Source organism: Lutjanus erythropterus, chromosome 14 (assembly GCF_056507025.1).
Source record: "Lutjanus erythropterus isolate fLutEry1 chromosome 14, fLutEry1.hap2, whole genome shotgun sequence".
Classification (NCBI taxonomy): domain Eukaryota; kingdom Metazoa; phylum Chordata; class Actinopteri; order Lutjaniformes; family Lutjanidae; genus Lutjanus; species Lutjanus erythropterus.
The window spans coordinates 22,646,956-22,664,384 of NC_139330.1; the positions used below are offsets into that span (position 1 = coordinate 22,646,956).

General features: G+C 39.5%; 1 protein-coding gene across 2 annotated transcripts in view; it reads right to left on the reverse strand.

Annotated features, from left to right (window-relative positions):
* The window catches only part of grid1a (glutamate receptor, ionotropic, delta 1a), a 283,228-nt gene that overhangs the window by 55,915 nt on the left and 209,884 nt on the right, over positions 1–17,429 (reverse strand). For both annotated transcript variants that reach the window (XM_084736150.1, XM_084736151.1), the window contains exon 5: positions 127–180. In XM_084736150.1, the coding sequence (XP_084592276.1) occupies positions 127–180 (54 nt within the window). The remainder of the gene's footprint in view (positions 1–126; positions 181–17,429) is intronic.

The following is a 17,429-nucleotide window of genomic DNA, read 5'->3' on the forward strand; positions in this document are numbered from 1 at the left end:
GCTGTAGGTTTTCGTGTGTTTCTGTGTATCTTGGCAGCATATGAGAGTCTGTGTTGACAGAGGCAAACTGACACTAAGGTCTAAATTCACTCGGGTGAATACAAGTGTGTTTGTGTTTGGCCTCACCTCATTGGCATAGACCCAGTGACTGTCCTTGGATGCCAGGTTGGTTTCCACAGCCTGCATTGATAAATAAAAAGAAAAAAAAAAAGAGGAGACAGAGAAATAGAGAAGGACATTTTAAGAACCTTGTGTGCAATTCAGTGAGAACCTACAATGGTCCAAGTCAGTTGGTCCGTGGGTGTCTGTGGAGCTTCATTTGTAAATCAAGACATCCCGATCCGATAGGTGAGGGGAGGAAAAAAAACATCATGGGATGCATCAAAATCATACTGCCTGGGGCATATTGGACCATCCAGCCATTATAAATTATGCAATGAGCAGACCTGCTATATACAAACTGAATATTTTTAAATTGCATGCAAGGATGAAGCCTGGAGTACAGATGCACATATGCCCACTGCTTTGCTTTGCTTTGCTTTATTAGCAATACTCATTTCACCTTACCTTATGAAATACATTTTGAAAGCGAAATCGAAAATGTGGAGCCTTTATAAACAGCACTGGATATAAATCTGTCAAAGTCTGCAGCACTAGAGGGTAAAATCTGAGGAAAAATAAATTACTAATGGCTTGACCAAATACTGACAAATGAGGTGCATAATGAGGTGTTCACTTAAGTTAAAGTACTAATACCATGCTGTGAAAATACTCAGCTACAAGTAAAAGTCCTGTCCTTAGGCAGGAGTAATGTTAAGTAGTAAAATATAATCTATTCAATAAATATTGCTTATTTACATCTCAATTTGTTCTGTAGAAGTGGAACAAAGAGTTTTAAAGGAATGAAGGTTGTAGTGGGAGCACTGGGGTGTCAGGTATGACTGTGAAGTAATGACAAATGGTGATGGGAAGGTATTAGCAGAATTTTGCTCAGGCCCTCTGGGAGGTCATGACCAGAAATGGGATCATCATTTTTGGTATTTATTTTGGAATCGTATTTATTTACTGTGAGAACAGTCCCTGTGGTGGCAGTACACATTTTCTTTGCAGTGCTGCTATTTGAAATTTAAGAGGTCAAAACTCCAGCAACACCTGCAGTGTAAAAACATTTATTGTGAGGCAGACACATTTCAGCTTGTGGCCTTCGTCAGGGTCATCCAATGATGATGATGAATCACACTGGTCTGATGATAAAGTTGCTCTTTATACTGCAAGTATTGAAGAAGTTTTTACCTTGTCTGACCTTTTCCCTTCCCCAGAAATCCCTATTCTGCTTTTACTTTTTAATTTTACAAATGTTCATTGGTGGAAACTTTATTTAAACACATTGCTGCTACTTTTCTTCTGTTCTGTTTCTGCTATAGTCAGACATCGAATGGAATTATGTGAAAACAAGGACGCATATTGCGTAATATTCTTTCCTTTCATCCCAGACTCTCTGCTGTCACAGTGATTCTATTCCTATCTGAAGTCTTTTTCAGTCAAACACATGGTACAAAAAAAAATCTACTTTTCCTGGAGAAAATCTGGTTTCTCCACCCCAATTACAAAAACAGGCTTTCTCGTATGCATAATTTTAAGAAATCAGGTCACAGCAGTAATTTGGTTACTCAAGTGCGTCTAAATGCACTGGATGACCTAAAACCTTCTCAGCACACGTGAAAATAACCCCCACTGAAATTACCGTAAAATGTCCATCCCATTATAGAAATCCTCCACCTGTCACGAGATTACACACATTTGACATCTGTCATGCTTAACGTCTCAATGCATGCTCTCTCCTGCAAATTGCTATCATTAGTGTCTAAATGAATCGGTTTCACACAAAGCAATGAAGACTGATGCCTCAACTTATAACCAACGGAACATTGCTGAATTTTTACTCGACAACACCATGCTCATCAATAATAGCTGGTGCAGAGCACAGCACCAAAAGCTGCCAATCGATCTTCTAACCTTGGAAAAGTCATGATTTGATTTTAATGCGCCTCTCATTCCAGATTGAGCTCATCAAACTCCAAGACAACCCAACCAGTGCAAGAGCAATATTTACCTCCACGGTCGAAATGTCACGCCTTGTGTTTAAAATGAAAGAGTGGGGCCATATGTATTCAGAAATTGCCCTGAAATTCAAATGGTGAGGGCAACAGTATGAAAGCATGCTAAGAAACTAATGCTAAGAGACTGATGCTGGACAGTGAGCTGCTTAAGATATGTGTTGTAAAAGAGGAAGAACGTGTATTACAGGGACTACCCTCTCACCAAAAAGAGTAGATCAGTGTGTCTAATCTGTTTAAAGGTGTGGTTTGCATTTGACAACAAAATTTCCTTAGTGTTGTTCATAGAAAATTATTAATTTCAGTCTTGTGGTTCTTTGTAAAACCATTCAGGGGAATTAAGTCATATATAGGTCAAGAGGTTCCAGACTAGTGTATGAATGAGAACAGAGTACAGGAAAGTGCCACATTTATCATATTTGTCCACAAAGACACAACTCAGGAGGAGATTTATCATTAGGCAAAGGTCGGCAATTGCCTTAGGCCCAAAGAAAATGCCTTATACACTTACTGTTAAGAATTGTTTAATTAACTTTTTAAAAATCCATAGGCCAGAATGCTTAATGAACGAGTGTCTCAGGGCTTCTCCACTAACCTGAAATATTCAATGATTTTACTGCACATAATCACAAATGATTCAGGAAAACAGTGACCAACTGACGTAAACAAACATCTCGGTGTAAAGACTGCTGAAAAATGAAGGGCAGCGTTACTAAAAGACAATACCAACGCCAGCCACATCTTGTCCACAGTGCTGCAGTCTGACAAGAGATACACAAGTATCCGTAGCACTGGACTACAGAGCGGCTTCTTTACTGAAGTTTTGCGACTCCTTAGTTTATCCACCGCTTTTATTCAAGGACTGGAAACAGGGGAGAACCCATGTCTGTGTTTGCCTCAGCCCACAAAATGACAAAATCCACCCCTGTGACAACTTCGGTTGGTGTACAGTCCAGCTCTTTTCTACTGCAACCATCTACCATGTGATCTACAATGAAAAACATTTGCTTACGTTACATGCACGTTAATTACATCCCGATATAATGTTGGTTCCGTAGTTAATATGGTCTTTTATAGGTATTTATCGTACTAGTGAGCTAAATGTAGAGAAGAAAGGAAATATCTCACTGCTGTGTCGCACAACCTTAAGGCACAACATAACACTGGAGGGCCTGTGTGTGTGTGTGTGTGTGTGTGTGTGTGTGTGTGTGTGTGTGTGTGTGTGTGTGTGTGTGTGTGTGTGTGTGTGTGAAAGGTTTGGAACAAAGCAAGATTTGGAGAAAAATGAAGGCTACAGTGCTCAAAGTAGAGCTGAAGGGGCCACTTAAGGCAAAAGGTGAGTGAAAAGAAAGAGCCAGGAGCATATAGATGAAAGTGTGTGTTCATGTGTGTGTGTGGTGGAAAAAAAGTCTGAACAGTGTTATCTTAAATACTTTTCATTTAAAAATGAACATTTTCTTTGTAAATATATTATATGGAAACATTTTATTACAATGTTTGAGTTTTACTATTCCAGCAGTAGTTTCCCATCTATTAATACAGACATGAAAAATATCATCCTTAAGGCAGATTTTTCCCATTGATAATTTATATTAGCACTTGATGCATCCCTGAAAAGAACAATAAGTCTGCTTTGACAAGAGAAAGAACTTGACACATTCTTTTATCAGTCAAATACAGCTTGGGAAGCTCCCCTCTGGCACAAGAATTCACTGTAAAGCTTTAAGTTAGAAGCAAAAAATCAATAGGGGGTTTCTATAATCTGCATGAGGGGAAAATATCAGCAAAATCCTCTCATGTGTGAGTAATCCATTAATTCAAATTATGATAACATCTCCCTGGTCCTAAACAAAATCTGACAATGAGAACTATTGTCTGCCTTGAAGAATATCCTTGACATTCAAGAGAGACGACAGCTCCTTCAGCTGCATTCATTGTTCCAGACAAAATCTGTCAGATGCCATGATGGTGAAAACAAAGTCAAGTACTGTAGTGTGGGTTAGTAAATGTGTACCAGCTGGGCTACAATGCTTTGTTGAAGCCCTGGGCACAACAGAACCCACCACTTGAGAAGTTCAGCCCCAGTTCACAGCGCGACTGAACACTGACAACTTTAGACACCCTAGAAATAAAGCCTTATTAAGCTAAATGATGTTGTTGTTGCTGCTGGTTTAGCTCCCTGTGGAATGGATGTGACAAACACAGTGTTTATAATGCTGAAATGTTTGAGAGCTGCTATAACAGACTGAAGGCTGTGCTGAATTTTGGGCATGTGTCCACAGTGTTTTTTTTTTTTTTTTTTCCTGAGCGCTGGCATCTTTTTTCAGTTGTTCCCAATTAGGAGGGAGCGTTTGCGGCCGTACGCGGCTGCCCAGAGAAGAGGCTGACCCTAATGCAGTGTCTTTTTTCCAAGCGCACCGCCTGTTTTGTGAAGCCGCTCTGGGCGCTTCTAGTTGAAAATCTTTTTGAATTTTTTTTAGAAAGGCACTGGTGTTGTCACCGTGTCAACTCATGTCTGTGCAGGAGTCCAGAGAGAAAGACGCATTTAAACTCTCTGTGTATTCAACTCTCAGTGCTTTTGTACTTTCCACTGAATCCCTGTGGTCTGAAGTTATTTTCTCTTCTGCGTCGCTGTTTGTAGTTCCATGTATATGCTTTTATTTACCAGTTTCATGTTGCTTTCAGAAGGACAAGAGTGGTGTTAAGTTACTGCTGATCGAAAACCCAACATTTCCTGATTTTGCTGCTTCGTAATGAGCGAATGAATGACAAAATATTGGGCGACTTGTATTGTGAAGAATTTCTAGCAAATAATTGTGGTTGATGTTACAGCTGGTTGACTTAAGATAAGCACGTAGCGAGACCTGCAAGCAGACACCACAAATGCAAATCTCCACCATGCTGAGCTGACGAGCCGAGACAAAGCACACAAGAACATGTGTATGGAAAACGGAGAGCAAACATCTTATGGCTGATGCTTGTACTGAAAAAAATGTCAGACAAATAGAAACAAATAGATAATAACAACCAAAGGGGTCATGCTAGACTATGGCATCAATGGTGGTCATAGGAATTTTCAAGAAATTGTTGTCATAGAAACAAAACATGTGCAGCTTTTTTATGAGCACTCCACAATGCCTTGACAGTGTCTTCCTGTTAGAAAAAGATGCTATGTGGACACAGGCCATTATAAGTGATCAACATGAGGTCATTCACATCTCTCTTTTTCTTCTTCAACGTCAGTCCAAGGCAGGAAAATGTCAGACTGACTATTACTTTGAACTTCATGGGAATTAATTAATACTGTACATAACCGAACACCAAATTAACATTCATAACTTGTTAAATATGAGTGGCCCACAGTTCAGATAATTCTTCATTCAAAATGTGAAAAAAGATTTTAATTGAAAAGAGCCTGAATGCTGAGATCTCAGAAATGTCAAAATACATGCTGTGCTTACAGTACTTTAGGGAGTTGCTCATTAGGATTCAAAAACTTGCAGCTCTTAAATACAAAAGCCTCTCATGTCTCTGTACAATTCCTTCATTATTTTGCCCAATCAGCCCTTTTCTAATCGCATATAGTCCTGTTTTAGTTGAACCAAGCAAGGGTTTCCCCTTTGCTTAAAATTTATCACACCAAAGCCTAAAAATCCATTTGAGACCTTAAATGTTATCGACATGCAGGCAGAGTAATTTTGGCTTTGTCTGTTTTCTTTCTTCCCATTCACTTCAGGAGATGATGTAACAGTGAAACTCTGGAGAGCAATGCAGCTTTAGAGAAGGAGGCATAGACAAGAGCCTGGAGTGACATCTGAGGAATATTCTATACTGTTGATACAGCCAAAGCCTGGCGACAGTAAGATCTCTAATCAGAGAGGCAAAGTACCCCAGGCATGTTCTTATACAGTAGCAATGCCACAAAGGCAGCCAGAGAATGCCAACTCCAATTTAAAACCGTGACAGCTGAAAAAGGATTGAGAGGAATTGCGGTTAGAAGGATGTGAAAATAGGTGGGGGAGGTTTGGGCAAGCCTCAGACGACTGAGGATGAATCTCCTGAATTTGAAAAGCTGAGCATGCTCAGTGTAAACTCACACAATACAATTATTTGTTGCCGTACAAAATCATGTCTTAAATGTTTTGACAGGAAAGCCCATTTGGATTGTACACTCAGCTGCAAGTTTATTAGGTACACTGAGCTAAAACTAATCCAACAATCCTGCAACAAATCCAACTTTCATGAAGGTTATGATGTTCAGTTATGTTGAAACTGTCTTGAGAGCAGGATAAATAACAGAAACATCTCTCTCTATTCATCTACTACATCAACCTGGAGGTCGTGTTATTAATAAGAAGCTGTTCTAAAAGAGTTTGAATGATTGATGGACAGATATGCATACACACATGCACAGGTATCACCTGATGATAGGCTGATGGTGGCCGGTTGGAAAATTTTAACATATTGCCCAACCCTAGAGTCTAGCACCAAAACTAGAATTATCATGGTTGTATGCCTCTGCCAACCAATCAAGATGCAGTTTACAGCCATGTTTATTAGAATTCATATGTAATGAAGATTTTGAAAGAATCTGACAAAATGGAAATTCTCATTGTATTGACATGTATGAGCAAGCAAATCATTTTCAATGAGAAACATGATGTCTTCATTTACAAAGGCGTACAGAGCGCTTAATGAGAGCTGAACAGTATGATGTCACAGTTATTTGTGTGAAATTTTGTCATAATTAGTGAATGAATTCTTGAGTTATGGCAAAAAATACGTCTTGTAAGATCAATGTGACCTCGTAGGGATGGGTACCAAAACCTTGTATTAAACAGGCCCCTTAAAGATCAGAGTATTGATAGGCTCCGACATTATAAGCCCTTTTATCAGTACCTTTTTAAGGTTTCAGTGTAATTAATGGTAATGCTGCATCAGCAGCCTCTCCCCTTCTCTCTCTGCACATCATCTCCTCTACACACACAAACACACACAAAAACATGGAGCAAAGTTTAGGGAACAGTGTAGGGGAAGGACCCGCAGGTGCAGACAGGTGAAGTGACTCGAAAATTAGTTGAGTTGGCACCGACTACGCTTCTTAGTGGAGTAAAACCATGTGGGTTAAAAGCCAGTGCTTTATCAATACACCTGTTCAACAAACACTGAAACATGGGCGATGCAATATTTCACAACCACAGCGCACTAGTAGCAAACTGTTACTAACAAGCTAAAATGAAAACTGTCTAAATATTTAGCTTAGTTTGTCATGTATCTTAATTTTTTCAAATTGTTGTAAACTTACTGCTGGCTGAAACAAAGCAGCATCATTTTCTTTATATGATATTAGTTAATAACAATTTAGATTTGTTAGCAGAGAGATATTACTAAGTTTACATAGTGACTCTGCTATTGTAGACATTAGTGTTTCTGATCAGCTCATCTTTGAGACCTTTGTGCCTAAGTTGAAGAAATTCTATCACGGCATCCTTGAGATACCGTGTTCACAAGAATGGGATAATAACGCCTCTGGCCACAGCTGTTGCCTGCATGGAGGCATTGAAAAGAAAAAAGATAACATACTATGCTTATAGACACACACCCATACAGTACAAGTAAATGTTGTTTGTGTAATGATCACAACGTTCTCATTTGCTCACATTACAGTGTACAGATCTTGCAAGTGAAGCAAATCCCCACCCTGCAGCTTACAGTTTAGATAATGATCTAAATTCAATGTGTCTTCAAAACAAGTGTCTACAGAATCACCATGTGGAAAGAATAAACACCCTTCCTCCTAGCTGGAAAAAAATAAGCACGTTTGCTCACTCAGTGCATTTGCAGTTCACTGAATTATACTTGATTGCAGTGTACAAAAAGTCACCTTTGATGTTTGCAGTTTTATTACAGAAAAATTAAAAAAGATGTACTCATTAAAAATGTGTCATTGGTTTCATTCTATCAATCTTGATTACTCAATGTATTTATTTTAATCTCAGTCTGCCTACTAGCTCTCTTCCCATCTATCTAAGTCTATATCTACTGGGGGTGTTAAGAATAACTGATCTCTCTAATCACATACCTGCTTCAGGACATCCGAAACATTCCCACTCTAATAGAAATCGTCAAGACTATCATGCGCAATGATGCCTGAAATCTTGACACGCATTTGCAGGCATCAAACTGTGCATCTGTATCATTAAATATGACACCTCAAACATCGCTACTCGGTAGTTGGAGGGAGGATCAGTCGACAGAAAGGGGAGCGTTTGCAGTAATGCTAATTCTAACTGGCCCCAGCTCCTGCTCGTTCCTGAGGCCATGTGCGGTTTTATTTGCAGAGACATGCACCCACACAGCATTATTGAAAATACTAAGTTCAGAAGGACGACAGTGACCCGGGAACTGAGATAAACAATGTTCTGTTAGCAGCTTTTAAGAACTGAAGCTTAAGTGACAGAAAAGCTATCCTGTGTCAATGGCACTCCTTACTTTTGTTTGTGTGACAGGATACATAATTTTCTGATTCAACATGTGAAACAGCAATTGAGAAATAGGGAAAAGTGTATTGTATCATTACAAATTCATGACACCAGATTTGTCCCTACTCAAGGCAATGCAGAGTTGTTCCCTGTTGTTGTGAGGTGCATAGAAATCAAAGGCTTCTGTTGGTTTAAAGTGCCTGCTTTTCACACAGTTTTGATTTTTTTTTCGGCCATAATTTGAAGAGTGTGGACAGTGAAAAGGTTTTGGTAGCTGTCACACCTTCCTTGTTCTTTCATTGTGAGGATCTCACAAAGAAGCCGGGAAGGAGTAATGAGGTCTGTCATAAAAGATTCACGATAGTCCCTCTGAACCCAGCCTTGTCACCGTTGCTGTGGAAACACCTTCAGACCACTTAATCCGCTCCGGCGACACAGAATTGAACACAAAGGTGCCAACTACCCTCAGTTAGACTGGTACTGACATACAAGTGGGCATACCTTTTACACGGGCACTCATGTAAACATGCCCATTTAAACATACACATGTGGGTTAGTTTAGATTCATCACCAACATCAACTGATGACTGATGGTCAAAAGATACAGCAGCTGATGAAACCAAGAGGAAAATCGGTGCAGGCGCTGATCTGCAGCCCTCAGTGATAATCCAACACCTGAACAAATCATTTCTGACCTTCCAATGTCGGTATTCAGGACCAGGTGGCCCTCCCAAGAAGATGGCACACGTGTGTCACATTAAAAACAAATCACGACTCCCATCTGCCATGGTACTGAGGCGGCTACCCTCTCTCTGCATGTAGTTAGCTTCCCACAGGCTTACTCTGCAGCCATGAGTGGAATAGCTAATGTCCGCGCTAGGAGACTCACCAGTGGGCACATTAGCCTTGGACTAAATTTAGAGAAACTTTAGCACTTTGCCCGTGGCGGCAATACAAGTGTTTTTTAAAAGGTACAAAACGCCTGTGTCAGGCACTTTTGTACCACTGCATTTGCAATAACTTGTAATAATCTTAATCTTAATAATCATAATCATTTTTCAAGGACAGATGTAAGCCTGGATAAAAATTAGGAAAGAAAACTTTTCTTTAAAACTCAATACCTGACATTTGCTATAAACTTGGGATGCATTTAGTCAATAGCCAAAATGGTTGTGATGTCTGTGTTAACAAAAACTGGCTGAAGCACTTTTTTACCCCTTAAAACACCCATGTTTTTTTAACCATTCGACCGTCATATCTGTTTTGTGGGCATCGTCAGTCAAAGTATGTGGTGGCTATTCTTTAACTGTCCCTGTGACATATTCCTTCTGTGGACTGCTGTGCAAATTGCGAGCTGTAATGTTGTGAGGGGATATTCTGAGAGTCACTTACAGGATTAAAACTAGGTGTGACATTTTATGAATACCATGACAGGCTGAAAAACCTCCTGAGTGCAGGCATTCAGTAAGGCCGTAAGACCCTTCAGGGGGAGAGTTTTATAACAGTTGCTATTTTTCAGTGGACATGGCCTCAGCGTGGATTTTATCCACCACGCCAGCGTGTACTGTGAGGCAGACTTGTAATGAGAGGTTGTGTAAATAAATACACTTGAACTGGATCCAGTCACATCCCTCTGTTGCTGTAAAATGAAAATTATTTCTTCTTTTTCAGTTCTATAAAATATTTATATTATTCAAAGTTTTTTCTCTTTGCATAATGCAGCAAAAATAATTCCTCCTTTTTGAAAACAACCGTCAAAACAGAAGTCATTCTGTTTACTACATTACATGGTACTTTTAAGAAATCTCACTTCTCACTTGTCATAGACAATACAAAATGAAATACAAAATCAATTTACCTCACTTAAATGTTAAATGTTGCTGATTCATGCCAAACTACCTACATAGCCAAGTTGATCAATTACAGCTTAGTCCATATTACACTCTATTGTACACATAAATACAATATTTTTCTTACAATCACAATAACAACACTGGCTAACTTAAGATGTGACTATATAGCATGTTATGTAAGTTTTACAGGTCCTCCAGCAATTAACCATTTTCAAAATTTGCTTTTCCTACGTAGATATGCCACGGAGCATATAGAGAAAAGAAGAGAGGAGAAGGCTGACCAAGGTTCTGCTTGGTACTAAGCTTGCTCAACTGTAATTGGATGACAGAATAAAAAGGGGAAGGACTTGGGATCTGTCAGTTAAGAGTCTTTCACCACCATCCACCTAGAAGAACTTAGAGTCGTCTATATGATGGAATGACCGTTCCATCTCTTTTCGCTTCCTTAAGCAGAGTCAAGGTGCTGCTACTGTGCATGTTGGCTCACTAAAAAAGTTCTGCTACACTAAATAGAATGGGACTTTAATGAGTATCATAAATATGGCTACCAAAAAAGGTCTATTCAACAAGTGTGGAATTGTGACCAAGCTTTGTTCTGAACAGGGAGGAAAGAAAATTCAAATTTAGTTAGCATTTTAACAAGACACCAAAGGACACTTCTTATACATCCTAGCAGAAGACAAATTACTTTGCATTCCTGCAGGGTGCCCTTGGGGAAGCACTGAACATAAACTAAACCCCCTGCACCTGGGGGAAATTTATGTTGTGGATCTTTGATGATATTTGCAATTGAATTTTTATTGCACAGCTGATGGATGTAATAAACTGGGATAATTAACAGAGAAGAAACTGATTACCTCACCAAAAGTTATTTTGTTCAGCTGTGACTACAGTTACAACACAAGGACAAGCAGATATACAGTCAATGCATCATAAAAAGCAACACGCTGCGAGACACAAGCTTATACTGTATTTACATAGTATTGTATTTTTTTTTTTAACTCAGCGTACACACAATAACTGTGAGCATACTGCATGAGGATTGTATTTTTGGAAAATTTGTCTTGACCTCCCTAGGATCTTTTTTTGTAGAATTTTTCAAAATATTTCCACAGCACTGAAGCAGCTCTTTGATGCTCTGTGATATTATAAGTAAAGAATGCTCAAGGCTAAGGAGTGAGACACCAAAAAATAACCTGGAGAAGATCTTGAAGTTGCAACGTTAAAAATGAAGTAGAAAATTAAAAATTCTAAATTGTGGGACTGGTTCCTGGCAAAGACATCAGATTAGCAAAAGAATGCTATTCAAATGCACCTGAATAATGCATGCAACCATTACCTAACATTAGGTGAGTGATTTCAGGTGAGTGAAATACAACAATTGTTTTCCATAAAAGCACTTCCTACTACTGAAGGCCATTAGCTTCGAATAATGAATCACAGAACTTTCCTTTCACACCTGAAAAAACACATTTGAAGGAGAGAGTTAAGTGATTTTTATTTGGAAGCATATAAATAATTAAGCTGTCCCTTTAGTCAGTGTTGCATTCAGGGCAGGATAGGTAGCTTCATACAAAACAGGCACAAGCTGAAATCTCTCAACTCTTTCACTCAAACTTCTTGAAACAGTTTTGTGCAGAGGATCCTGAGTAAATAGAAGTGACACTTTCATGTGTTTTGTTCTACATAAATGCTGATATAGTGGGGAGCTGATTGCTCCCATTCTGTGTAGCCTGAAATGAACCGCTTTGATTACATGTTGCAGCAGTCGCACAAGGGTCCTAGTTTTAGGCCACAGTTATCGAGCCCTCACACAAAACACCACTACAATCACTACAATACAGTGTCCTCACATGACACCCGGGGCTCACAGTATTTTCATGTCCTGTGGACTTATTTCTCAAGTTGGCATTAAGAAAGCACTGCCCACCAACACATTCGCAGGCGACTAAAGCCTCACACTGCTATAATCTCTGCTCGAGGGCCCAAACTTTCACTCTCATACTGCTGAAACTGCCTCAAAGTCACTCCTCACAGGAGACTGTCAGGGAAGGAGAGTGAAAACAAAGGTGAGGTGAAAAACCTGAAGAAAAAATTAAGGTGGTATTAAGATAGGACAGCTTAGTCAGGACGTGAATTCTATGGCACAGCACCCACACCATTTATCACTTTTTATATTCTTCTTTAAATTCAAACTTTCTTTCAAATGCTTGGTGGTCTGTCCACTTAATAGCAGTGACCCGCCTCAGGTAAATGGAGCATATGTGGGCAAGATGTGCTGCAAAATTACTAAGACAAAATGTTTCTAAAAACAGCTTTTCAACAGCCCAGTTACTATGCGGTGTTTTAATATACAAAATAGTAAAAGGATTAGTAACATTTATGGAATAATAAACTTTTACAGTCAATAGCTTCTTCCGGTGCTAAAAGATTCTTATCGTCATATCATATTTTCTAGCACAACTCAGCCTCTTTAAATGGCTGTTTTAAATCTTTAACTCAGGGCTCGAATTTAGCTCTAATTCTGTTATCATAAACTAACTGTACCACAGATATTTTGAAATCAAAACCAGGCTCAAACACATTTCTGTTTATTTTATCATTTGATCAGATTTAATTTCAGTTTGAAGAGCTAAAGTAAAACAGAATACAACTTTTTTAAAACTTTCATCAAAGATGGGTTCTGTAAAACCATGTATGCATGTGCTGTCTGTGTCTGAGGGATGAAAATTAATGTACAGATATAGGGCATAGAAACATGTTATTATACTCCGTTGTATAACATACATATGATAGACCAATTCTTTACTAACAGGGGTTATTATTACAGGGGTTATGTTATTACAGAGTACACAGTAAAGTACCAGAACAAGGTACCGTTGGATACTGGTACACTCCCATCACAGCACAAATGTGCATCATCTGAAACCATTAACAAAAGCACACAGCATTTTAATGATGACACTGAATGAGCTGGGTTTGCCACTCTGTATATCGGAAAATCTGTGAGTTATTTCACAGGATTCCTCAACTAAAGAGCCAGTTTAGTTTTTATCTTAATAATGTCGACTGTGGGTCAAACACACACGTTTATTATTCTTCCCCAACAATGAGCCTTTCCTTGTCTACTTTGACAGACAAGACCACAGAGGAAGATGTGTTATCGCCTGCCAAGAGTAAAAGAGGCTGAGCTGTGCCAAGTGAAGGAGAGTTTGAAAAAAAAAAATGGCTGTTTTTCTGGAAAATCAACACTGGAAAAATAAGACAGGTGGTGTCCACCTGCGCAGACACGCACCTCACTGCCACTGCTGTGTGGAAAATGACAGGTGTGCCTGTCCTGATGTAAGGTGCCAGTGTTAGGGGGATTTTAACACCCTACCCCTCCCCTTCCTTTCCTCAATAACCATTCTTGAGGTACCATTAGCAGGGCACTTACAATAGAGCCACGAGGCTGGTGGCATGTACTGTAGGTGTGCTGGGCAGCTCACTGTTGTACAGTAGATGTGTGTGAGTAAGCGGCAAGGGGCTCCTGAAAGAGACCATTCATGCTCAAACCTACTCTAAGTAAATAAAGATAGAAAATAAGCCAGATGTCCATTGAGTAAAAGGTGCATTGACACATTCACTGCATAATGACAGTCTTTCTTTCAATTTAAAAATGTCAGTTCCGCCTCTAGTTTTCAGGGGAGTAAAGACGCAAGCGAAAAGCCTGAGAACAGAGACTGGGACCAAAGAGAGAAGATGATAAAGGGGCAGAGGCCATTACAGAAAGGTACATCCACAATGTTTTCTCTTAGAAAACATCTCTAAACTTTTATAATTTGATGTTTCTGATGTTTCTCCCTCTTCTGATAAATTCTTTGAGCTGGCGTGTATTACAAGTCGAGGTAAGTAGACAGGCTCTATGCACCGAACTCTTCTTGATTAGGCAAAAGTACGCAAGATAAGTGGGCAGGCAAGTAAGGGAGAAATAAGAAAAAAGGGAGCAGGAGAGGTAACAGCGGGAGGTTAGCTGGGCCAAACATAAACGTGAACCTCATCCTAATTATTCTGGCACTGGGTGAGGCACGTCTTCTCAGAACACCATGGGAAAGAAGAGGTGTTATGGAGAGTGGGAGTGTTAAAGTTTAAGTTTTGACATAATGCTAATTCCAAACAGCCTTGACAGCCAGCAAGGCTGCAGAGAGAGAAGAAGAGTGGAGGAAGAGGCGGTGGTGGCACTTTGCCAACTACACCTCCTAACAATATTGAAAGATATTGTTCAGAGATATTTTATTTTTTTTATGAGATGTTTTTGGTAACGTTTGCTTGATCAGCGTTGTGTTTACAAGAAATGGGGTGAGAAAAGCATGTGTACAGGCATGTATGATACTTGTTCAAGGCTGTGTACTTTTACAGATGCTTTATAGGCAATAATTCCCAGTAAACAACCATCTGAAGCAATTAGAGCAAAGTCTGGATAGGCTGCAGTTGTACAGACAATAAATTAGTCAAATGTGCTGTAAATAAAGCATTTATGCAAGCCTTTTTATTCCCACAGGACCACTGTGGTTGTATTGAAGATACAAAGAGTTCTTCTCTGAGCTGTGGTTTACTCCTTGCTTGGGAGGAATCTAATTTGCCAGCGAGCTCTGGTAGTGGCCTCAAGTAATGGTTTTGCTGCTTTATAGCTGGCAAGCTTTTCAATACACCTGAGGAGCACTTTAATTTAATCTGTCTCATCAAGATCAATAAATGTGTCTGAACTGTGATTCTTCGGGACATACTGCCCGTTAATAGGCCACAATGATTTTAGAGTGACCATTTTCTACAACCTCATATACGCAGTTGGTGCTCGGCAATACTGGAAATCAACTCTAATCAAGGCGGCAAGCCACAGCACTGCCAGAATGTGCAAAAGCAAAAGCTCTTACATACATTAGCAGAAGCCTAAAAGGACATAATATGAAAATACATTTTTTCACTCACATAGCCCTCACCGTACGGACTGTAGTGAACTGCTTAAGGAGGGCTGTGAGGAAAAAGAGGTATGGGGAGGCGTGGGAGGAGGGGGGTTCCCAAAGCTGAGGAGGAGGCGGAGTTGTGGAAGAGGATTGAAGGTGCATGATCAAAGCCTATATTTTGAAATCACTTACTTCTCCATTAGTTTGATTAATGGGGCCGGCCTCACAGCCAGACAGAGGCAAGGGGCTTGAAAAATGATGCAATTACTGCTTTTTGAATAGAGGGCTGAAAAGGCCTGCTTGAAAGGAGGATCTGGAGGAGATTCTACAGGGCATCCTGGACAGTAGACTACCTCCTCTTCATCCATCCATCCCCGCTGCCACACAACCTGAAGCCCCACAGCACTTGCTGTAACCCTTCCCCTCTGAGGCGTCTCTCATCAGGCTTTAGCGGCATGCTTCACTGGTCCTCGCTAAGCTGGTGGAGCATGCTATAAATTGTGATTAATATGTATCTGCAGCATCTTCCAATGTTTGCATCGCATTCTGTTTAACACTCAGATGATGCTCCACTCCTTTCACTCAATGCATTCTTTATTCATTTGTTGTTATTTTTCTGGCAACATGTATTTCAGCACATTATACAAATGTCCGTTACAAACGCTTATCAGTAATATGAAAAGAATATTATGTAAACCTCTTGAGAGATCCGCTATTATAGAAAAGTCTCAAGTGCCACTTACAAAGATGTTTTAATAAAACATTATGACAGTTATCTCCAAGCGCTTTGAAATCGGGTCCACTTTAATTGGGTTGAAATAATTACACAAAATCCATACAACAAAAGAAGCCACTACATCCTCTTTTCATATTGTATATAAAGTGTTAGGATCTGCGTTACATAAGAACAACAGAAGATTTGACGAGACTGTTAAATATTAGGTGGGTGTCTGAGCCAGTGTAGGTTGTAAACTGAACAAAAAGGGACAAACCTGATTTGACTGTGAGGTGAATATAGTTAATTACCTGGAGCAACGCTGTAAAGATTAACAAAAGGATTACTGACAGACTTTTCAGCTGGACACAAAGCTAGGTGAACTTCACATGGGTATTACTGACACAATAATACCCCCATTGTCCAATTCTGGCTGCTTTTATGAAATGTGGGAGAAAATCTACAGTAGCGTAAGTGACAAATTGGTCAGTTAGATTCAAGTTACCTAATTAGCTCAATTATTACACCACAAAAGGGAAGATATTAAAAGAGAAATACGCAATATATTTATTGTACTAAATCATCAAGTGACCATGATATGAGATTAAGGAAACATGCTAAGCTGACAACAACGTCACAGCCAGCATATTCTTTTCTAAAACTTTCAACCTGGACTGCACCAACTGATTGTTGTTGCTGACTGGACACCAATTTCAGAGTGTTTTCAGAGCAGCTGGCTTTTGTTTTCAGGATTACAGATTTAACTTTACTTCAACAGATAACTGACACAATTATTAACTGCTGATCAACTTATGCTTATTATTGTCCAGTTATAATATTTTGCTTGTCTTGCGCTCATGTAACATCTGTCCCTGCAGCCTACAGGCAACCTGCCTGAGCTTCCAGTCTGGGGAGGACAGGACAGGGGAACACATATCTTATTGTAAATTGGGATTTAACCTCTTAAATATACTGTTTATTGCTCCAATTCGCTATATAGACTCAGTGCTCACTTATGAACTCTGGGTTCTTACATATTTCTCCTTTAAAGAATAAAATGAAGAAAAGAAAGACAAAGACGGACAAAGAAAGAGGGGCATATGAGGCAAAATTCATACTTGTCAAAATCTTTATAATCCAGTGCATTGGACTATTCAGCTGAATACAGCAGGTACATGGCAACTCTTCTGGAAAGCAGAAAGGGCAAGGAAACCTTTACTTTCATTCTGCAATTCTTAAATGCCACCTAGTTGATGTAGTTTTGGATAATAACTACTTTCCAACAACTGTGTTGTAACTGTGATTGCATTTTGAGCTCT